General features: G+C 39.8%; 2 protein-coding genes across 6 annotated transcripts in view; one reads left to right on the forward strand and one right to left on the reverse strand.

The window, feature by feature from the left end:
- Positions 1-6,449: 6,449 nt before the first annotated feature.
- Positions 6,450-18,187, reverse strand: LOC112558569 (nuclear pore membrane glycoprotein 210-like). The gene is made up of 7 exons (XM_025229108.1): positions 17,847-18,187; positions 16,308-16,444; positions 12,002-12,133; positions 10,677-10,773; positions 9,534-9,684; positions 8,177-8,306; positions 6,450-6,577 (listed from the first exon to the last, which is right to left on the reverse strand). Exons 1-7 carry the CDS (start codon positions 18,056-18,058, stop codon positions 6,450-6,452), a joined length of 987 nt encoding a protein of 328 aa, XP_025084893.1. The 5' UTR covers positions 18,059-18,187.
- Positions 18,163-24,783, forward strand: part of LOC112559438 (SCY1-like protein 2) — a 28,417-nt gene continuing 21,796 nt past the window's right edge. The window contains exons 1-2 of one of the 5 annotated variants that reach the window (XM_025230694.1): positions 18,163-18,294; positions 21,247-21,451. In XM_025230694.1, coding sequence (XP_025086479.1) covers positions 21,299-21,451 — 153 coding nt within the window. In that variant the 5' untranslated portion in view covers positions 18,163-18,294; positions 21,247-21,298. Of the gene's footprint in view, positions 18,342-18,806; positions 18,831-21,226; positions 21,452-24,783 lie in introns of those variants that run through there. The other 4 variants (XM_025230696.1, XM_025230693.1, XM_025230695.1 and 1 more) reach the window with 4 other exon arrangements.

Genomic DNA, 24,783 nt, shown 5'->3' on the forward strand with positions numbered 1-24,783 from the left:
TGTGTCCAGAGATCCACTAAGCATTGGTTCACGTGCATCTGTGGGCGCCGTGGTCATACACGAAATCAAGTAGGGTATAGCGATAATGTGAGATAGGAGTATTATGAGGCGGGTGTCGTTACACATACCTTTTGAACAGCAGATTCCTCATTATATCCTCTCTTTGGCTGAGTTGTGGACGCCGCTGCGACGTACAATTTGTTTGCTTGTTACTATTTGCCATGTACCGAGATAGGTGATCGGAGAAGACAGCACAGACTCTGAGCTGCAAAAGGTGTGTGTCGTGGGTAATGTGATGGTGGTACAGGAGCGGTGACGTGGAGTCCTGGGAAGCGCATGGAAGGGTGCGGAGTGTTTGAGTGTGGTCTATGTGAATTCTCAGGTCGTGTTTGTCAGCAGTAGTGGACAAAGCAGATGTGTGGAGGCTGTGTCCTGGAGACGACAGCAGGAATAATAGGGGTGGGATGGTCGGAAGTCCCTGTCCAGTTCTATATCGCAATCATAAGTAATCTTCTTCCAACTGTGTCGTTTGTTTTCTATAATAGTGTATGGCTGTGATTAATTTGACGATCGAGAGATTTATTGTATTGTAAATGAATTCCATTATTTCTCGTTATGTCCGACTCACTCAGCCACATTTTGTTATCGTAGCGGCTGCCAATGTAATTCTTTACCACTCAGTTTTGGTTGTTCTTATGCAATGTGTTTATGGTAGTGCATCTTGTAAAGTCTGATTGTGCACTCAAGTTTGTTATTCCTAGGTTAGACTACGTGTTACTGACATGTCTCTATGATCTCTTTCTGTTGTGCTGCACCTATGGATAGCTCCGAGATAGATCTTTGGTAATTTTGTATATCGTACCACAACTTCCTGCTCCTATCATTTGTTTGGTCTTAGACTAAGCTGCAAACCTCTTCTTGCTTGGCTGTCTACAGTGATTAGTTTATTGATAAGCTAGAGGTCCAGAACTGTCCAGTGTCGCTCCTTTTCGCCCAGACTTTACAACTTGAACTGTCGATCGCTCGACTCTCTTCACTCTCTTTCCGTTTGGTACTATGAAGGTAACAATAGACCAAGATGCTTCAATTCCTATGCTATGATTTTTGAAGGCTCTCCCACATACTACTAAGTTCATTGAATCTTGTCTGTCCAATCTGCCCAAACTTAGCTTCATCAGACTCGTGCAGTCTCTACTCTTTCACAAAGCACCTTGTCTGTCATACGGACTCTGGATGTCTCTGCTCTGTGGCTGCTATAGCAGTTCGATTACGTTTTCTTCACGTAATGTGTGCATCAGATGCTTCAAGGCTATCACTTGAATGATCTGTAAAACATATCTGTTGCAAAAGTTATCCCTGACTTGTACTATCCTTAACTCCGTGGAATACTGTATCCAATTACTCATCTCTATTAAGACTCCATACTTAAACTGGTTCTATAGTATCTATCATTCTCATCACCTTCATCTGTGCTTTACTTTACTCTTCTACCCGCTCATTTTTGGATTTTTGTCGCTCAGTCATGTCCGTGATAGCTGAAGTTAAACTTATGGGAGATGATTTATGCTCCCCGATCTGATAACGATGCTAGAATGTTTTTGCCAATTGTGGCGGGGGTATCATTAGGATGTGATTGGATGGACACATACATAACCCCTGGCTACGGGCATCAGACATAGACTAAGTAAAGAGTTTTCGTGATAGTTTTGCATTTTTTGCACTTATTGGTCAGAGAGTGCCTCTAAAGAGTTAAGCTCCATCATGACGATCTACAAAACCAACAACGCCAATAGTCAATGGACTTCTCTGTAGGAGCTTCCCTACTGCCAGACTTGTCCTTATGTGAGTTTTTGGTTCTGCTCTTTACGCTGATAAGCAACTGCATGGGGAATTTGAAATACAGGAGGAACCCATTTCTTTGCTGGAGTGAGGCACGCGCAAAATTGATTCAAAATACGGGTTCTTTGGAGTGTTTTCACCAAAAATGGTTACCTACAGACCAAAGCATTGCAGTCATCCTTTGATGGACTGTCTTTGTGGGGATCAATGATAGATACAGAGTGAAGGGCTAGCACTCTTGCCTATTCGTAGGACAGCAGCAGGCATTCCTGGTAAGGGAGACGACAGTTCAGTCTTTGACTTTGTAAGTCAAGTTTCTTCCTCGACATGAGAATGCGACTACCCTCCAGCAGGTTATTGAAGGAGAGTCTTCGCAGTGTGTGTCGCGGCGTCTGTGACAGGCTTATACTGACTGCTTGAAAGTAGGTGTCTACGGTGTCATATCACAAGTGTGCACTTTTTTTTTGTCAAAGTTCATCGTGGTTCTGTGTTCTCTGTGAGAATCCGGAGGCTCCTCGCAACTTGCTTCATTCCTGAATGGCTGGATCGTCCTTTCTGTCTTGCGCAAGCAGCGTCGAAGCTGTCACAAGAGTACAGCTTGGGTCCTTCAGGACTTAATGTAGCAGTTCTTGTATTAGTAGCTAGAACCCCTCGTATGTATGGCCAGATCCTATGTGGTCTGCATTGGCGTGCTCGCTGTCTGTTGGGATCCTTATGTGGACTTACTCTGGATCTTACTTGCTGACTTGAGAGGGTGGCGTCCACAGGGTCTGAAAATGTCTGCAATTCGGCGCAACCTAATTTTGAAACGAAGTTTAGAAGAATGAGATTGAAACATATGGTTAATAAGAATGCTTCGGTTGTTTATTGCAAGTTCTCCAGGCAGAAGTGGACATCCTTAATATCTCCGAACATGTGGTTCTAAAGGGTTGGGACTAGGATTGGATTGTTATCATGCTGTTATCTCAAACCAAAGGAGGGCTGAAAATATGAGGACTCTACAGTCAGACGGTTAGCGTTGCTCCCGCATAGATTCTGTCCAATCCTGCGGTTAGTGTTTGCTGTTGTCAATTTAGAGGTGGACTTTCGTGCCATACAACTAGATACTGGACTGTGACTTTCTAGCTCGTGTGTAGCTGATGTATGAAGTACCTCTTCATCTTTTGTCGTCTATACTGACAAGAAGGTTGAGCCAAAAACAAGGATCAACAGTACGTGGACATCCATATATCTTGAGTCAAGTTGTTTTAACTTACTATTTATGGTATAGAAGTTAGCACAACAACATACTCTATGGTGTAGAAAGCATCAACAATGTTTTGACTCTTGGGATAATGATATTATTCTTTTTCTTCTATATACCGACTCCCTCATTCTAAGGAAGGCCCAAAAGAGTTAAAGCTTCCTAGCCATTCTCTAACACTTCAAAATTGGTACATTTGACTTTTACTAGATTACGTATGTTAGTATTTAAGCTACGATAACTGATAATCCTGTCAGCTTTTCAGCAGTATTGATAGCTAACGAAAACAACCAATTAACAATTAAATACACCAATAAAACAGAAACGCAGAAAGAAAAATTAGGCACAAAAAAAAAGCAAAAGCAACGTGCAAGGCTACAAGATGTTTCGACCACATAACATGCCGTGACTTACACTATCTATCACAGCTGTCAACGGTGCCCATTAACAATGTGTCTCCCTCTGAGAATCACAAGCGAAAACACGATGGTAGGTTGTGCCACATTGAGCACTAGAATAAAGCAGCTTAAAGAATTCTGAATGGAAACTTTTGCTTCCACTATGTATATTCTGAAACAAATGGAAATGGGTTAAACAAGTCACGAAATAAAACATAAGCACTTAGCTAAACAAACCAGAAAGATGAATAAAAGCCAAACCTTTACTTATGTAAGGCCAGCGGTGCTAAATTGCTGCTATAGAACACAAGCAAAAAAACCTATCAGTGCTGGACAGACAGGACAGAAACCTATAGAGATCGCACTGATAATAAGGAGAGAGCAGCCAAACTACTAAACAAAATGCAGTGTTCTTCTACCAGAACATCTATAGTATGTCGTATTAGCTATCCACTTATACCAAGCTATTTCAGTTTTATAAAGCAATCTTGAGCAGAGAAGCAGCAAGTATTTATACGCTTGTCACTCATACACGAAAAATAATCTTAAGTACATTATGAGCTGTTACATACTACCCCATCTTGTCATTTGCATAGCACTATAATCAATATGATCAAACAATGGAAGTAATTAAATGATCAATGCAATCAATTGGCAGCAATCAAGTGAAGAAAACAAGTCAAATCAATGAACAAATCATGCTTAATTATCCCTAAGCTATCACTTCCAACACCCACCAATCATCTAAATAAATGAATGAAACTAAACAACTTTCAAACAAGGAACATCAACACTGATAGCAAAAACGGTAGAGAGAATCAACTTTTACCGTTATATTTTAATGGCTTGCTGTCTGAAGCATGATTCCAATAAATTCATGTGTGCACAAGCATTCTCTCTCTCTCTCACACAAACACACGTATCACAAAAGTTATAGAACATTTTGTGCCAAATACAAATCACACATGGTAAGAAATAGTGGGGGGGGCAAATCCTGCATCCCTAAAGTCATTGAACAGAAGATGTCAGAAAAGTTCGGATTGTTTGCCAGCCTAAAACTCTGCAGTTTACAAGTGTGCAAGCAATAAGTTTCTTAGAAGTGCTGTATAGTCAAATATAAGAAAATTCAAAAATATTCTTTGTTTGCCGTATTCAAAGTTCACAGCTTTGAGAAATTTTCTGATTAAAAGAATTCTACAAATACAAAATTGTTAGCAGTGCATCATGGCTGGGTTTGATCTAGAGACCATGAGATCATAATGATAATAATGTGAAACCTTGCATTAATGTAAAATAACTGAAGATAGAAGTTCATATTCAGGGGGAGAATACTTACATCAGAGGGGAAAATTTTGTGACTATCTGTGTCGTACACCTCAATGTAGATTTCATATTCTCGTTTTGTTTCTAGTACCCATTTTTTGCCAGGTAGCACAACAAAGGCTGCAACAGTAGAAAACAGTAAACTGAGTATGAAAATGTTTATGACTAAAACCAATATGAATAAGAATTTACCCCCATCAGACTCAAATAGACAACTATGTTACTACTTATAAATGTGAATTTTTTTTCAGTATTGTATGAGTTAGTATTTACCATCTAATGCAATAGACAATGACTTCAACTCGCCTTCCTACATTTGAGAAACTGGTGTTTTTATGGTATCTGCAGTACATTAAAATGCTTTTACTGTTGTATTTTTATTGTTTTAGTATTAATATGACAGAATAAAATTGCCCAGCACTTTAATACAGCTATTAACTCTAACTCATGTGTACAGCATGAACAATGGTATGTTCTCATAAGAAGATATATCCACACTTGCCTATTCCCTATTATATACACAGACCTGCTTATCCTGACTTATATATGTGTCACAATGTTCAAGTGTTTCTGTATTCAAAACATGAGATATTGGCCTTGGGGAACTGATTACTTGTGTAACAGTACAGGCGTCGTTCGTATATTAACACAATGCTGAAAAGAATCCATTACATACAATTTTCATCTGTCAGTTCAAATAACAACACATGGCTTATAAGCCCCCTCTCAGTGCGAGTCGATAGCACTGGTGATCCACTACAGCTAGTGCTGGCTAAACAGGCACTGTAGACTAATGAAGATGATGTCACAACTCATATAACCTTGACTGCTGGTTCTGCTGTGCAGACACTGAATAGCAGGTCAAAAGCAATGGTTGCTCCATGCTTGTGATAATTGTGATAAGTAACAGGTCTGAAGCTGACAGTCACAGCACATTTGTAACTCCATTCCTTGTGCCCAATTCAGCTGTCCACTTTTACCTAACACTTGGTCTGTATTTATATTTTATACACACTGGAATCTCCCTTCAAACTTTGCTATCCCTGACAAACAACAACAACAGTGGACAGCATTACACCAGTCATGCAGTACAGCTTTCTCACACTCAAATAGAATTCATGCACTACGCCTTGCTTGCGATGCAAAGCCTGTACTTGGCAATCAAATATTTTATAAATGGCTTGCATACATTGTAAATACCGAGTACACTTATTTTGCCAAAAATGCACATCATTTATCATTGTCTTTATTTTGGTATGCAGGTCTGTGTGTCTGCTTTCTCTGTGTGCAGTGTGTCATGCATGAACTTGAGCTCGCCAAGAAATCCTGGACTAAAAACATGCACTTGAACTCACCAAGAAAATCCTGGGCTAACAACATGCAGTATGGCAGATGGCTGTGGAAAGAACTCTGACATGATGACATCTTGATATTTGTCAAAGACCAGCAAGCTCTTTCTGACATGTCACTCTGCTGCTCACTCTTAATATGTTGTCTTATAGAATTATACTGCACTGGATTAGTCTTCTTCAAACATTCTGTTGTCTTATACACTTATAGACTGCAATGGATTAGTCTTCTTCAACATTAAATGCCGTAGCAACACTTTTACTGTATTTGTTTAGTTTCAAATTCAAAGGATATTCTTATCTTTGAGAGACGATCTCAGTAGATCCCATTTCAAGGGCTGTTGCCACAGATTTTTCAGCGTCTAAAGAACAAATGCTCCTATCCTTAACTTCCAGGTAGTACTGAGGTGATGGCATGGAAATTTCTGGAAAACAACAATCTTAATAATAATAACAATAATGAACATTTATATTATGCCTTTTCAACGATTTGCTCAAAGCCTTTTACAGAAATGATATGCAGAAGTAAACTGAATCACTAACAACCATGCATCCATGTTTACATGCTCACTTCTACAACAGAAATACTTGCTCATACACAAAATAATTACAGACACATGTTAGGCATGTTCATGGTCAGGGCTGGGTTGCAGTAAGATAGTAAGAGGATCAGAGTGATGAAGGCTGAGGGGTAATCTGTTCCAAGTTGGTGGGGAGAAAAAAACCCCAAAAAACACGTCTCTACCAGACATGCTGAACAATCAAATAGAAATTGATGTTCTTGTTTCTAACTGGTCAAACCCCAATAAATTTATCTAGGGATCTAAGAAACATCAACAATTTTATGCAAAGGACAAAAGCCTGCCTAACAATTTTAACCAAGTGTCAAAGAAGAAAACCAAAAACCCCCAAAGAAAGTTTTAACTGAAGCTTTGTAACACCTTGCATTTTCTGGATAAGAAACATTGGAGCATACATCTGATATGAGAGTGATGTCCCTTTGCCTTACCAGCTGGAGGGATATGTTTCTTGTAGCGCCTTTAAATTTATGTTGTGTTCGGTGCTTGCTGACCTCTGTCGATTTGTGCTTTTCACTGCGTTTCACCTGCCACTGTTCTGGACTGTTTCCTGAGCCTGTATTCCATTTTTGTGTTATTCCTGGTCCGTCACAAACCCTATATCTACATCATCTGAACTTCTGGATTTTCATTAGCTGATTTAAATCAACTCTACCCTGCAGGTGTTCAACTTTTTCTGTTTTAGCAAGGTCCATTTTCCTCATAACACTGCTTTAGATGCTGGATATATGTGTGTCAACAAGCGCACTCTCAATTCTCTCATCTTATCTCCTGCTTCATCTAGTTTCTTCACTGCCATGTGACCTCCGTGACAGTCATATGTGTGTCAACAATGAACAACTTTATGTTATTGATGCCACCCCCTGCACTACTACTACTCCACTGATAATATGACTACAAATCACAGCTACAGCTGGTAATATAACTGAGCTGTAGTGACTGCATCTATGCTGATGGCATTCACCTTGAAAACCCTTTGTTTCGAGACCATTATTATTCTTATGTCTGCGTGTTTATTTTTAAGCACTTAAATCTGGCTGATGCTGGAAAATGTGCTATACAAATGTTCTATTTATTATTATTATTATAAATTACATTTAGGAATAATACTTTTCCAGTTGTAATGGATATGTAGACTCCTCTCTGTATGAGTATGTGCTTTGTATGTATATATGTAACATAGATATTTTTAAAACAATTGTCAATGTTAAAGAGCACTGAACTTGCTGCCATCAAGGAAATGCACTACAGAAATGGTAACATTAATATTATTCTGTCCTTGTGACTACTGTTGCCATTAAACATAAGATTTGAGGTATACATTGTTTACAAGCCCCTAAATGACCACCCACTTTGAAGAATTCTGGGGGAAATGAAATGCGAAGTCATAAAAATGAAACCTATACAATGTTAGCAATTACAGAATATCAAAGGCTGCAAGCTTACCTCTGAGTGAATTGTGTCGTAATAATTCTACTGTGTACTTGACATGAGCATGCTTGAGGACATAGGCATCTGGAGGAGATAGCATCAGGTTTGCAACAACCACAATGCGCACCTCACTAGGTGTTACTCCCTGCCAAAAGAAATTTCAGTTCTGAGAAAGTTTTTTAAAATAAAGACACGAAAATAATAGCTGCAAAGGACCTGAAAAATCATTTGCTGCAAAGGATTAGGATAATGAGACAAAATCTCCTATTTTTATTTTTGATGGATTTTAGCAAGTCTTAATAGGAAAGTTTTGCTGTAATACCTTTAGGTATGCGATACCAAGTGCCAGCTGCACAAAGACATGCGCACAAGAATTTCTTAATAAAAACATCCATCACCAGGCTCAATAAAAACATAACTACTAGGAATAATTTATCTTGTATTATTTTGTTTGGGAGGTGTGTGTCGGTGTGCTTTCATATGCATATTTGTAAATTCATATGTATATTTCAATTGTGACATTAGTGGGTTGATGAACCAGTTTTTTTACACCTAGATTTATCACTATGCATGATCAGTCCGTTAATGGTATGGTTCTAATTATGTGTGGGTTGATGAACTAACTACACTATCTCATGCTCACGTAGAAATAGTGTTCTTGACACAGTGGTCACAGAAGGAGTCATAATGACAGTAGAACACCTGACAAAGTGGTCAGAGGGCTAGTTATAATGAAAGTTAAAACTGCCGAGCATAACATCATTGATGTCAGAGGATGTATACTGATCAGGGAGCTGTATAAACTCACCAAGGAAACTGGAATTACAAAGTCCATTTTTTTTAAAACTAGGAGGAGGATAGAGGCACAGTAAGGTCATACACTGATTACAGTGGCTTAGCTTCAATGTGCAGAGTTCAAAGGTGTTGAAGTCATGTGACACCCGGTTCGCACCATACCGAGTATACAGAGAAAGCTGTCTAAAAGGCATACTCAGCATGCGACAAATGCTGTTTTGGCGTTCCTGTAGTCTGTCATCGCATACTCAGTATAGTGGCAAGAGAGTTAAATCCCTTGTTAATGTAGAGCATTGAACACTGAGTATGCAGTGACAGACTACAGGAACGTCGGGACAGCTTTTGCCGCATGCTAAGTATGCCTTTTATCAGCTATCTCTGTATACTCGGTATGGTGCAAACCGGGTGCATGTGAGGTTGTGAAAATTGAAATATTTCTGCACAGAATATCTGAAGACAGCAATCGCACCAGGGAGAGCACCTGCTGCTGTGAGTGTAACCATGTTCATAGCAATCTTATTTTGTAAGCTACATCTAGCACTTCCTACGTGTGTAACCACGTTTATGGCAATCTTACCTTGTAAGCCACATCTTTCAAACGAGCTGAGCATCTAGCACTTCCTGTGCGTATGCCTTCCACCAATATTGTGTCCCCTTGCAGGCCCTGCTCTTCAAGAGGAACTATATGGGATGGAGTTGTGTAGTGTGACTCAGAAAAACGTTTGATCCTGAAAATAAATAATATGTACATAAAAACCAAAATACAAAAAAAAAAAAAAAGAAGAAACCAAACCAAACTAAGTACATTATTTTCCAGGTTACACATAAAACCACTAACAAGCAAAATACATAACCAGAGTGATAAATCACAAAATGAAATAGTCCAGCTATACCACTATTATCAAGAATTTTAAAGATGATCTCGCAGCAATGATAGAGGCAAAAAAAGAAATACAAAACAAATAGACAGATACATCCAAGTGCTGCCTGGTCTGTCATTCAAAGGTTGAGAGCAGCATCTCAAGCAGCTGAAAGTATTACCTCTCTGATGCTTCTGGCAAGGATGTTTGATAGGACTACAGTACTGTAAATACTGTCATGAACGAGTATGTCAACTCTGATACTTCTGGCAAGGTTTTTTGATAGGACTACAGTACTGTAAATACTGCTTTGAACCAGTTTGGTTTGGTGCAGATTTCCCAGTTCAGATGATTTTGTCTTCTTTTGTCAGTTGAATGATGAGATTAGCTCCATTAGCACTTTTGTCAGTTTGATATGAGGGTATGGTGGTAAAACAGTTAGCGCCTGTCACCAATATGAGGGTTGGCTGTCCCAGGTTCAGCTCTGGTCTTGGGCACGCTGTTTTTTTCTCTGCGTATGGCATCTGTTTACTGACTGCCTTGCCATGATATAACCTTAGATGCTAGCTTGGCATCAAAGACCTATTCCCCACCCAACCCCCTTTGTCAGTTTGATGATGGGATTAGCTCCATTAGCACTTTTGTCAGTTTGATGAGATAGGCTCCATTAGCACTTTTGTGGCTCTCACAACCATGAAGTCATAAAAGGTATAAAGAACATAAAGACTATATGCAGCATATAAAGAGTATATAGTCTTTATATGCTAAGACTATATAAAAGTATAGCCAGTATATACAAAGTATAAAATATATCTAGATCTAAAATGGTGTTTAGCTGAAGTAGGTATATCTTACATTACCTTAGGATGTTGTGAGCATCAACATTGCCACCAATATCATTATCAGACACCAGGCTCCACTCAAAAGGGAGACCCTCCAGACTAGAAAAAATATTGCCTGCAAATTTGTGCAATTTATTTATCTCCTGTGGTCACAAATTAGTAAAACAACTAACACGTTCAAAGCAAATATCTGTAAATGCTAAAAAAAAAATGCTCAAAGTTTTCAAAGCTCTGAACAATGTTACAGTTAAGGTACAATTGTGTTAAAGTAAATATGGTATAATTCACATGTTTATGGGTACACCCCAAACTAATAATAGAAATTTTAGAGATATTAAGGAGAAAGCTCTTTGGAACAGTTTGAATAACATTGTCCACCTCTTTTCCAAGATAATTGGTAAAGCGGTCCGGTGGCGCAACGGTTAGCGCCTGTCACTACTACAGTGATGGTTGGCTACCCGAGTTCATTTCTCGTCTCGGGCACGCTGTTCTTTCTCTGCACGTGGCATCTGTTTACAGGGCTGGCTGCCTTGCCGTGATATAGCCTTAGTTGCTGACACGGCGTAAAACACCAGTTCCCCCACCACCCTCCAAGATAATTGGTATTAAACAGAGGGACTTGACTTCCTTCTGTAATCAACAATTAATTAGGAAAGCTTCCCGCATTATGTCCATACCTGAGCATGTGCTAGCGGGAGAATTTGTTTTATTAAGCTCCGGTAAACGCTATGCCATGCCAGTATGCAAAAGTAATAGGCACCTGAAATCTTTTGTGCCATCTGCAGTTCAGCTACTCAATCACAGATGAACTATCAGCGGGGTGTGTGTGTGATGGGTAGGTGTGCATGTGTGTGGCTGTGTGTGTGTTTTTTTTTTGTTTTTTTCCCCCCATATACATATATTTTGGAAACAGGGCACAGCTCCCGTCTAAACTGCCCGTTGGGATTAATAAAGTCGGTTGTTATTGTTATTGTTAATATCACTATTTCTTGAGATCAGCATGCTTTTAAGGCCAGTAAAGGTGTGTCATGTTTTCACGTATTCTAATTGTTTTTTTCTTAAATTTCACTTGATTGCTATGAATGGAAAATAAACACAAAATAATGACAGAAAGATTCATGGTCAGCAATAATACTGAATGATCCATATCTTCAAGCCAAGAATACCTTTATAGTCATATTTAAAGAGCTTGAAGTCATAGATATAGCTATCTCCAAAGAAATACAAGTTTACAATAAAATGAATCAGGAATTCTTATAAAGCATCTTTAAACATTACCAAACACCTAAAAGGTTTAATCCATTATCAATAAATTTAAGCATATCTTTTTTTTTTTTTTTTACCTTCACCGTCAAAACCACGAACTATCAGCTCCTCAGGAGAATCCTCCAGATACAGAAGGCGAGTGGTGGTTTCAATTTCCAGCCGAACAATTTCTCCAACAATTACATTGCACCGCAATGCCTCTTTTGTCACTAAACACAAACATGATTTTTTAAAAACTTAAGCAAGGAAAGTAGGGTGCACATGTCTGAGATTATTGTATTCTGACAGAAGAAGCTCTAAGGTCAGTGACTTGAAATACTTCTCTGCCAAGCCAGCAAAACATATCTTTTGCAACTTCAACCAGCAGCATATCACACACATATCTATCTATCTATTCCTCTTCGTGCATCAGGTTGCACATAAGGCCTCAACCAGAGTCCGCCACCGATGTCGATCGGCTGAAACCCGCTCTAGGTGACCCCATGTCCAGCCCTTTCCTTTCATCTCCCTTTCCACTGTTCTTCTCCAAGTTTCCTTTGGGCGGCCTCGTTTTCTTCGGCCGTCTGGAGTCCATCGTAGGGCGACTCTGGAAAGGTCTGCTGTCTGCTGGCGGAGCACATGTCCAATCCATCGCCAACGCCTTCGTTGAACCTGCGTGGTGATGGACTCGGTTTCAGTTCTTCGGTGGAGTTCTTCGTTGCTGATGGTATTTGGCCAAAAGATGTTAAGTATGCGCCTGAGGCATCTGTTTTTGGAAGACGTCAAGCTTGTTACTGATGGTTTTGGTCATCTTCCATGATTCTGATCCGTAAAGGAGGGTGCTGATAACATTTGACTTGAAGATTCTCAGTTTGATCTTCTGGCTGATGTTTTTTGCCTTCCATGTGCTCCTGAGTGAGGCGAAGGCCTGGCTGGCTTTCGCCAGTCGGGCTCGAATCTCCACCTCCGCATCCCCGGTGTTTGACATTTTGGACCCAAGATAGGTGAAACTGTCAACTTCCTCAATCTCTTCTCTATTTAGTTTGATGCTGTCTTGGACTCTGGCGTTCACTCTCATACTTTTCGTTTTCTTTGTGCTGACCTTCAAGCCAAGGTTTCCAGCTGTTTCTGAGAAGGCCTTTGTTTTTTCCTGCATGTCTTGGTGGCGGTGTGACAGCAGGGCAATGTCATCAGCAAAGTCCAAGTCTTCCAGCGTTGTTGTTGCTGTCATAGTCATGGTCCATCTGATCCCTCTCCTCTCACTGTCGGTGGAAGTCTTCATGATCCAGTCCATGGCCAGGATGAAGAGGAACGGCGACAGAATGCAGCCCTGCTTCACCCCAGTACTGACGTTGAAGGGGTCTGTGAGCTCCGTGTCACAGACAACCTGGGATTTGAAATCGCTGTACAGCATTGCAATGACCTGAACAAGTTTTGCAGGGACTCCGTAATGCCTCAGGATCTTCCATAAGGACTCGCGGTGGATGCTGTCAAAAGCCTTCTCCAGGTCGATGAAATTGATGTACAGCGGTGTGTTCCATTCGTTGCTCTGCTCCAGAATCTGTCGCAGAATGAAGATGTGTTCGGAGCAGGATCGCCCAGGACGAAATCCTGCTTGCTGTGGTCGGAGCAAGAGTTGCCGTCAGTCTTGACAAAACAATCTTGCTGAAGACCTTGCTGGTGAGGGAAAGAAGTGTTATGCCCCTCCAATTATTGCAGTCTCCAAGATCTCCTTTCTTGGGTAACTTGAAGGTGAGCCCTGTCTTCCAAGCAACAGGGAGCTGCCCTGATTCCCAAACTTGCTTGAAGATTTCAGTCAGCTTGGGAGCTGTCACATTTATATCTGCTTTCAACATCTCTGCTGTTATTCCATCTGCCCCTGGTGCTTTGCCGCTCTTCATTGTCTTGACTGCTGCTGTCACTTCTTCCAGGCTTGGTGGGTCTGTGCAGATGTCAAGGTCTATAGCTGCTGGCTGGATGTCTGCAAGCTGAGGGGATCTGGTCTGTTCAGAACCGACTCAAAATGTTCCTTCCAGCGCTGTAGTTTTTCTGCCTCTCCCTCGATGACATTACCGTTCACGTCTTTCACTGGTACATCACTGTTCTTAAACCCGTTGTTTAGCTGTTTGTTTATCTTGTACAGTGTCTTCAGGTCATTTTTACTTGCTGCATTTTCTGCTTCATCTGCCAGTTTCTCTATGTGGTCTCTTTTGTCAGTTCTTGCCATCCTCTTTACCTCTTTGTTTAGTTTTGCATATCTTTGTCTGAGTTGTTCTTTCAGGCGTTCAGATCTGGTGCTGTTGATTCTTTGTTTGGCTGACTTTCTCTCTTCTATCTTCTTCCATGTCTCTTCTCTGATCCACTGTTCTTTCTTTTTCCGTTGGAAGCCCAGTATTTTCTCTCCTGATTCCTGTAAGACTCGATTGAAGTCGTCTAAGGTCATCTCTTGTTGTCTCCTAGTGCTTGGAACCTGTTCTTTACTTCCATAGCAAAGGCCCTTTCGATGACTGGATTTTCAGTTTGCCAGAGTCCACTCTCTGCTGACGTGCCTGTTTTCCTCGTGATCGACGTAGCTTCAGGGAAACTGTGGCTATCACAAGAGTGTGTCACTGGCAACGTCTGCTCCTCTGTAGGCTCTAACATCTTGAAGTGAGCTCCTCCATTTTCGGTTGATGATGACATGGTCTATCTGGTTCTTTGTGCTCCCATCTGGTGATGTCCTTGTTGCCTTGTGGATGTCTTTGTGTGGGAAGAGTGTGCCACCAATCAGTAGGTTGTTTTCTTCACAAAAGTCTGCCAGTCTCTCTCCGTTGTCATTGATGGTTCCGATTCCATGTTTGCCCATGACATGCTCCCTGCAGGTGTTGTCACTTCCCACCTTGGCATTGAGATCGCCGATGATGAGCAACATGTCATGGGCTGGAACGCTTTCTGAGGCTGCTTGGAGCTGATCGTAAAAAGCATCCTTGTCTTCTGCCTCAGAGTCATTTGTTGGTGCATAGCAGATTAGCACTGTCAGCTTGGTGTACTTTGAATGGAATCTTGCTCTCAAAAGCCTGGATCCATAAGGCTTCCATTCCAGCAGTGCCTTTTCCGTTTTCTTGTTGAGGAGTAGAGCTACTCCTTCAGAGTGCTGAGCGTCTGATCTTCCTGAGAACAAGATGGTATGTCCTGACGCTAGTCTCCTCTTTCCCGTGCCGGTCCATCTGACCTCACTGACTCCCAGGATGTCCAAGTTGTAGTTGTCAAACTCCTTGACTAATTGGAGCATCCTACCAGTCTGGTACAAGGTCTGGACGTTCCAGCACCCCACCCTCAACTTCTGCCTCGGCTTCAGTAAATCCACTGTCGGGGCGCCAGCTCCCTTTCGGGTTTGGCTGTCGTCCGTCATTAGTCCAGTCACCTGGTGTGCTTCATTACCTCCGCCATCTGTGACGAGTTCTCTGGTTTTAGTTTCTGTAACATACTTTTTTTTACATGGTGGGGTTGTTAGCCCTACCACAACCTAATTTACCTCTAGGTGAGGTGTCCACCTTAGTCGCCTCTTACGACATGCCTGGCTGGATGGCAGGGACCCTATTCTTACAATGCTTGCTAGGCAAGCATACCCCGGGGTCCCACAGGGGATCACACACATAGAGCTGTTGATATATCGAGGATATTTGCCTAGTTTCCCACAGGCCATATCATATGGTATCTTAGAACCAACATTAAGAAGTGTTTGCATGCAATTAAATAAACAGATTCTATTGCATGATGTGTCAAATTCCATATTTCAGATATATACAGTAATAATGGTTTTATCTGAGCATCAAACTTGAAAAATACTGAATATTCCATATTTCCAAATGTATTTTTACATTCACAGTTATTCTCTCCATTTTATATGCGACCAGTAAAGTTGCACTTATCTCTTTTGAAACTGTCAACAGATTTCCCCCGTGAATACCCTTTCCCTTTAAGTCTTACACACTAAGATTGCTGTAGCCTCAGCTAAAAGTGGCCATCACTTGCTTCAGTTTGGTAATCTAATACTACACGAATCAAAATTAGAATGAAAGCAACATTTGGGGTCTTTTCCTTTTTATGTCACATGATTTTGGTTTGAGCAGAATTATATTCAAATTTCAAAGTGTTTAGCAAGAGAAAATGTTTTTTTCGGCAGACAGTTCTGACTGAAATATTTAGAAACCAGAAAGTAAGCTGAAATGTGTGGAAAATGGAAAGTCAGTTGAAAGCTGAACAACAAAGATGGAGAGGGGATCCAACAAATTCCACCTATCATAAAAGAGGTACATCAAAAGTAAAACAAAACAAAAACAAACTAAGCCTACATTTCTGATCATTCAACCACAACGATTGAAGGCCATGGATTTCATTTTAAAAGAAACCGTGTCATCTGACCTTTATTTTCAGCAACAATAGCTGTGGTCATTTGATGGGGAGTTTTGGAGATGGCAGACACCCTGGCAATAGCTGCACATTCCCCATCTGTAGAATTTATAAGACTGACTTGAGCCACCTCTGGTCTTGTTGATCGCCTGTAAGTAAAAGTGCATAAAATAAACTGTTCAGCCAGCCAAAATGCATGTACGATGGAGAATACTTATAAACATTTCATTTTAATTTATAGTAACCTTGCATCACTTGTGATTCATGACCCTGTCTATCTTCAGGTATGCTTTAAAACTAGCTTCACACACTAAATACTTAGATGTAAAAAGTGAACATAAAACAGATAAGTTCTTTTTGTATGTAGAAATGTATACAAGGTCCTTATACTAAGAGCCCTTCACCATTCTCAGTAGAAATGATAAAAGTCGAGTGATAGCTAATACAAAGATACACTAATTATATCCCTTATTTGCTAATATGTGTGTGAGAGATACTTTATAACAGTATGCATATATATATATACAGGTAGTCCTCGGGTTACAACGGTCTCGAGTTCCTCGTTTCGTGGTTACGACGCTTTATATGACGCTCATTCCGACTTACGAGGTTTAGCGTCGTAAGTCAAACTGTACGTGCGCCTCATTCAACGTGAGGCGGAAGTCATAAAGCAATCTGAGAAGGGGGAAACAGCAACAGAAATTGGCAGGTCATTAGGACTTAGTCGTTCGACTGTCGCTACGGTTATCAAGGATAAAGGTCGCATCCTTGAACATGCTGAAGGATCTGCTCCTATGAAGGCGACAGTGATAACAAAGCATACTGTATTGCACAATATTTTACTGTACTTATGTTTATTGATAATTATGTAGGGTACTGTGTTAGGATAGGTGTTTGGATAGGCTAAGTGTTTGCAGAACTGTACTGTTATTATGGTACAGTACTGTATGAACGTATGATCCGACTTATGTCGAAATTCGGTTTACGACACCGCGTAAGAACGGATCAACGTCGTAAGTCGAGGACTACCCGTATAGTGTGTGTGTGCAAGCATTTGTTGTTACATTAATGTTATGTCATATTAATTTTCATTTGTTTGTAAACCAAAGAAAAATGTCAATTCTGGACTTGTGCCTTATATAAAAAAAAATAAGATTTATTTGAATTCGCTAAACATGCTACTAGGACCCGTCCTAATGAACAATGAAGACTAATTGTGACCATGGAAGATTACAATTCAGTTTTACTCAGCAGTAAAAATAAGGTGAAAAAAAATGCAGAAACGAACGTAAAGGAACTAGGAGACTGTTAGATGACAAACCTAGAAATACTTTGCTTTTCTTCAAATCAGATCGGTCCCACCAAAACAAATAGCTAGAATAAGGCTAAGAATACTTAACTAGATGCGAACCCCTAACTCCTTTCCTCCACTCCCCATAGTTCCAAGATCGCCACCACCCTTCCTTCTTCACGATGCAAAATCACCTTTAGATGGAAGCACATTTCCCTTCTAAATTCAACAACAACAAATCTATACTACTTTAGTTTTACCATCGGTAACAGTTGGCAACCGAAGTCTCCTCTGGTGCAAATTCTACCCGTAAAGTAAAATTCGCGATGAAAGAACTGTAGTAAGGTAACAGAACTTTGGGCGCGTTAAGTTTTGCAGTTAATGAAGGCATAAACCATGTTGACAAGATAATAATAACGTGAAACATTTTCAGCAATGACTTTCCCGCCACATTGGACATGGAGGCCGCCATGTTAACCGATCGTCATTTCCTCTTCCGTCCCCTCCAGTGGGGGAAAAGTGGGGGAAATTGGAGTTATAGATGAAAGATAACTTTCACTTGATAGATATTCAGTAGGCTGAACTAAAGTTAGAAATTATTAATGCAATGAATACAGTAAATTAAAGTTTTAGTGAAGTAGTTTCCATCCAACCTTGACCTTGCCACATCAAAACGAAAAAACCATGATCAACGTGATACAAGATGTTGTGAGTGTAAATACGTTGTAATCGTAGAGTGGACACGGCTGTTAGAGGTATTGAAACATTTTACAGACGCTACTTTAGGACTCAAACGACATAATACTTCATTATGCAAATTCATTGGGCTATTTGACGAAGAACACTATCATCACATCTATCGAATATGTAATATAAGAGTAATATTTACGTTTAGTTTTGCTATTATGGTTTGCTTGATTTATTTCATTGGATAAAATGTTTAAGCTATTCTACTTAAAGTTGTAAATGTAGCGATTCTGTAGTCATGACTGGTTTGGTTAAGTTAAAATACTAAATAACTTGCCATTGTTGATATTTAAGAGCTGTGTGCATGGATCTGGGTGGCGTGAAGGGATGGGGAATATTCACGGGTGTTAGGTTGTAGAGATTTGAATTGTTTATATATCATCATCACTCCCTTAAGAAGCATCAGCCAGACACCATGCAAGCTGGTACCTGTTGTTGGGTGGACCCGATGAGATGCAGCAACAAGGGCTTGCCATTGAGGCCCGTCCTGTGCTATGGTTAGCGGATCTCTCTTTGGATGGCCAGTCCTGTGCTATGTTTAGCAGGTCTCTCGTTAGACTGTCTAGGTTACATTATATTGATCCAAGGTTGTTTTTTTTTATACCTGGAACAAAGGCTTCAAACAACACAAATTACTTCCAACTTTCAGCATTCGATGGCCATCTATGTTGAGAAAATATATTTATAAACACACACCATCCATGAAGTGTGAGTTACCAGGCAGGCAATAAACACTGACAAAAAGTATATTTATAAACATACACCAGTCACAAAGTGTGAGTTACCAGGCAGGCAATGAACACTGATGGGGAATGATACAAATGACATGCAACATTCACAAGATGAAATAAGGCCCTCTCAGGGGTAATTCTACCTTATCAAATATTCCAGCATCCAAACATGAATACTACTATTTTCCAAGGAGTAACCTTACTGTAAATTATGTATCAATAATTAATTAAATAAATTAATCCAACATTAAAACGAACACTGCTAAATGCCTACTTCCACTTTCAGTTTCTTTGTGTAGGAGGGACAAGCCCATAACTAAAATGTCTGTCTTTTGAATAACAAATCATGAAAAAATGTCATCATGCTGTGAATGGTCAAGTCACACCGAAGTGTCCTTCCCCACTGGTAGAATGAGTGTAATATTACAATATGGTGAACGCGTGGGACCACCACTGCGAGTTTGCCCTATGCTGCTGTCATCTGCCCTTGTGATCCAGCAATGTCCATGGCAGGAGACCAACGCAGGTCTGGGGCTCCAGTGTAGGGACAAGTACACTGATCCTATTCTCATAAACTTGAACACATGCCACTTGGGATCATGTAAGAACAGCCTTCACAAAAACCTGCCCAGAAGAGGAACCTGTAACTCATGTTGCTCTAAGTCTTACAGTTCTGTGAGCAGTGTAGTTTACCATTAATCTCGATAACATCAAAATTGGCAAAAATATCACAAACTATGACCACTATTGTCATGGACATGATCTTCATTCTCTAGCAGACCCAGGAGAAGTGAATAACATAGGTCTCTGTCCAGTATTCACAGATCTGACCATATGGATCTGTTGGGAATCGCCACTTGTACAACCCGCCTGATGTGTTGCATGCCAGGCACATTGAGGATCGGCACTACCAAGGATTTGTACTCCTAGCCATTGCCACTGTTGCTGTCACAATCCTGATGAGGATATTTTGCGTGGAACTGCCGTCCTTGGAGTTCTTTGTTAGTGCCTGCTAACAGATCTATGTCATTTGCAAAGTGTAGGTTGCAGATCAGTCTTCTTCCTATTGAAATGGAAGTATGATGGCCAGGGAGAGCTTCGAGCATGATGTTCTTCCAGAAGATATTAAATACCACTGGTAAAAAATAGCATACAGTACGCATTAAAAGTTCGGAGGACCCCTTCAATTTTCGTCAATGGGGTCCCCTTCAAATTTGGGCGAAGAACAGGGACCCCTTAAAAATCTGAAGAAGGGGTCCCTGGGACCCCAAAGAATTTAGCCTTAGCAGAAGCCCTGATATACATGTCATTATTAGCTTGTGTATATTTATCATTTCCTGTCTTATTGTTGGTCAGCACTGAGACTGCAACCTGCTTTTTTCATTTTCATTTTTGCATATGCTGGGCTCTTTGCTTGGAACACTCTTCCGTTGCAGCTGTATCAGGCTGCCTCTTTAAAACCATGCTTTAAAAAAATTTAATTGAGACATAAGGACAAAACAGACATGTAAGAAAAGTACAAATTATTCACTAATCAACTTTTCCTATTTCAAACCTTCCTGGAAGTTCACTTTTTTGTAATCATAAAGGAATGAGGTAAATCCAGTGGCCTTTTAAACATTTTTATACATAGAGCTATGCAGGATGGAGGGTTGTGGTTGGAAATTTCTAAACCATCTGTCATAGTTGTTTCCTTTATGGTCTTATAGAGATAGATGTGTTTGGAAATGATTCAGCTAGTGTAATTATTGATTTTTCCCCCCCAAGTTTCATATCTATAATATTTGTGTAAAAGTATAATAATCAGTTGTAGATCTGTGAACTAATTGTCTAAAGTGCAGCCACAGACAATAGGCATTGTATCTGCAAACAAGAATATTTTTAAGATTCACTTTAAAGTGACTTTCAATCAGTTCCCAGTGCCTTGAACTGTTTTTGTGGGATCAGTATGCTTTACAAGTCTTATAAACTTAGCAGTTTGCTACCCATCATTCCCTATGAATCTATAGTTCTGTGGAAACTTTGGGAGTCATAGGCCTCTATCTATCATGGCTTCTGTTCTAAACTTTTCTTATTGCTGGTATGCATCTGGGTCAGTCTTTGTGGCTTTTGTTATTGTTGCATACAGAATAAATGCTTGGACATAATATTTTCTGATTGTTTTTGTTCTTGCTGAATACAGAATAATGGTATGGAGTGATGACAGTACTGATGGTTAGGATCTCTTCGTGAAAATGGAGGTGTTTAACAAGCTCAAAAGTGCTGTCTCCAACGTGTTGCCGGGCAATCCTCTGTCTCGGGACTATGACCTAATTGGTCAGGTGGCAAGCTGTGGTCCAGGACTTTTGTGGAAGATATATGCTGCAGTCAAACGTTCAACTAAAGAGGTAGGTGTGAACTGTCTTTTTGTAGGTTTACAAGTATTTTTTTGGTCAGCATCGTATTTGAAAAAAATCTTGAGCAATGTTAAACTTCATTTTTTAATGAGGAAAAAGTCTTATGTAATTTGCTGTCAGAACTGCACATACTAATCATCTACTGGTCATCTCTAAGATGCTGTCATCTTGGAAGGTCTCTGCCTCTAAAAGTGCTCGAAATTATTGAACTTAAGACAAAGTACAAAATAAGTATTACCTTATGCAGGACCTGGACATGAGGTGCAAAAGTATTACCTCCCTTGATCAACAGGTGACCAAGGACTCGGCAGAAAATATTCTTACAGGCTTTGCAAGTTAGTTCACAGGTTGCATGAATTAATTCAAATCTAGGGAAGTGCGATTAGCTGAATATAATTTTGATTTTAAATCTCTAGAAAGGCTATGATATAATTTTAATGATTAATTTTTAATATTGAAGTCATAATAATGGATGCTTCAGAAACTTTTGATGGTTACGGTTTAAGGAAACTTATGTAATGTTTGAAGACGGTGGGAAAGATAAAGCAGGATTCGTGCGATGTTTAGAACCTTTTGATGGTTTAAGGAAACTTATGTATTGTTTGAATATTGTGGGAAAGATAAAGTAGGAAAAGTGCAGTGCTTCAGCTAACCATACTTTAAAATATTTGTTGTAAAATATGTACATGCTGTCTCCCCCATACCAACACAAAGAGAAGATGAGAGAGTACACAAGACTACAAAAATAAACTGGAAGGTAGCAACAACAGTTCATGCATAATATGTATTACTTTTGAAAATTTAAATGCAGTGTTGGCCTGTGATGTCTCTGTCCCTCCCACACACACACACATGCATATACAGAGGAAAGAAAGAAAAATACCACTGCAAAATAAAAATCAAACATGGCAGAATTTTATAGGCTTTTTGCTTATCTTTAAACTCATGTGAAAAACATCTATTAAAATCTGGCAAAATAAAAATGAAAATGCTGGTTAATAATTATCTCAAAAGCAAACTGTTGCCTGCTGCAATAACTTAAGGCCGGGGGAAAATGATTGTCTCCAAGGACTTTCCACAGAGCAGGCAACCTACAGGTTTTGTGCCTTTCATTGAAGAGCATCCCATAGAGTATTTCTGCTTACCTGTGTATTTGGAAGTTACCTCTTGTTTAATGTCATGTATATGTGAATATCAGTGTTTCCTTTTTCTAAAAATCTTCGATCAATCTTTATTGTCTGTACCAGGCATAATCCATGGCAAATTTTTCTTTTGCTCACAAAATAATTTATACATGTGAACATAACATAATGTATATATGCATATAAACATACACACCCATATAACATTTAAACATGCATGCACATCTACACCCTGTCACACATACACATGAACTTCATCAAAATGCATCAACGATGATGAAAGTGAACTACGCAGGTTTGTGGCTTCACTGCGAAGAAAGTCTCCTAAACTAGATGATGTAATTTCGCCTAAATAGGTCATATAATAGACCTATAAGTCCTTGTCACTTTTATTCAGGATGGTGATTACTGCTGGCACAAAGACCTCTGGTAGGCAGCTTTCCAGGCACAACAGCCCGAGGGCAACAGCTAAAAGTTGGGATGGAGAGGATGTGTTTGGTCTGAAATGATACTATAGTCCATCTTTCTGACTGTGAAGGTACAAGTCAGAAAGTGGCAGCTGTGATATACCAATAATTTTATTTGCCTGGTGGATGACTCTGGCCAACTTTGCCTTGTGTTTGACATGGAGGTGACTATACCAGGCGGCGATGTTAAATGTGAGAATGCTGTCAACAAGAGACCTGTAAACAGTCTCCAGCATCCCAGAGCTGACGTTGAAGCTGTGGAGTTTCCCTGAAAGGTGTAGCCTTTTTGGACCTTTTTGTACACTTGGTGCACGTGGACAGTAAAGGAGTTCCTTCGGTCTATTACTGTACCAAGGTACTTAAAACTGGCAGCCCTCTGTACCTGCTATCTTAGTGGGGAAAGAAGGTAACTGCCATCCCTTCCATCATGTGCTCTCCCAAGGGCCATCTCCTCCACTTTTTCAACATTCAGCTCCAGAAAGCTGCCTTCAAACCAGTCCTCCAGTTCCCACATGAAGGTCAGGTGCTGTGATAGGGACTGCTCATCTTTAAGACAGGCCAGAAGAGCCATGTCATCCACATACTTAACAAGAATAGCACTGTTAATAGTGATCTCATTTGTGTATTCAGAGAATAGGATGGAGGAAAGCACACATCCCTGTGTGTTGAGGATCTGCTTGTTTGACAGAATCATTCCATTCATTGACAAATTCATCTTTTCAGACACCCTAGTTAGGAAGTGAGGAAAACCATTGCAAGCATCATGTTTCCTTAGCTGTAAGGGTAGGAAGCAAGGGAAGCAGAGTATAGAAACACAAGTCAAATCTGCTTTTTAATCAGCTTTTTAAAATCTCACGCTGCATTAATGCAGACAACAGTTGAATAACACATCAGTGGATATGTTGTGTACAGTCCTAACAATTTTCTAGAAATGTTTAAATGTAGAAAGCACACAAATAACTCCATCAGACATCATTGGCTCCAAACTTCGGAATGTCTTTTAAAAACTATATGGCTGGCCTCTCAGAAATGTGTAAAAAAAGGATGATATCGACTTGATAGCAGTAAGCGTTGCTACAGTTATTGCCACTAGGTAGACCATTTGTTCTCTTTCGCAAGAGAATTGACTCTTGTCAAAACTAAGTGATTCAGAAGTCAGCCAATTATGGTTTATGTATTTAATCAATGATGAAGATACAGAGTAGAAGGAAAGTGTTGTTAAACAAATGCTCTACTCTTTATTAGATTCACAATATATTATTGTGAAGTAATAACTACATCATAATATGTCTCCCTCCCGAAGTCTGGGGCTTTATTTCACTTTAAAGCATGCACACAGGCATAATTTTATCATACTTAGATATAAAAAGAAGATTGATTTTTAATTGGCTGAGTGCAAAGAAGTATCAATACATAACCACACTTCAGATCTACATATAGCAAATCTAAGCATACAACACATTAAACCCTTGAACATTGATTTTTCTTGTCTTAGAAAAATTCCTCTCAACACAAAAAACAGCAAACATTTGCCATTCAGAAAGTGGTATTTCAAAACATCATGATTGAATCTATAAATTTCAGTTCCTGAAACACAACAGTTTATTTATTATCTAGCTTTGGCACCTATAGTCAACAAATCTTTCAAAATCTAGCTTCTGTGCTCCAAGAGTGTGTGATGTCACACCTTGAAAAGTTAAACCTTCATATTTGA

This window comes from Pomacea canaliculata, linkage group LG3 (genome assembly GCF_003073045.1).
Source record: "Pomacea canaliculata isolate SZHN2017 linkage group LG3, ASM307304v1, whole genome shotgun sequence".
Taxonomy (NCBI): Eukaryota; Metazoa; Mollusca; class Gastropoda; order Architaenioglossa; family Ampullariidae; genus Pomacea; species Pomacea canaliculata.

Bases quoted from the DNA above. Each gene is read 5' to 3' on its own strand.
- LOC112558569 (XM_025229108.1), bottom strand. From the start codon at position 18,058: ATGGCGGCCTCCATGTCCAATGTGGCGGGAAAGTCATTGCTGAAAATG. The intron at 12,134-16,307 runs GTCAGATGACAC...GTTTGTGTTTAG, and splicing joins TATTGTTGCTGAAAATAAAG to TGACAAAAGAGGCATTGCGG. The intron at 6,578-8,176 runs GTAAGCTTGCAG...GTTGTTTTCCAG, and splicing joins ACGACACAATTCACTCAGAG to AAATTTCCATGCCATCACCT.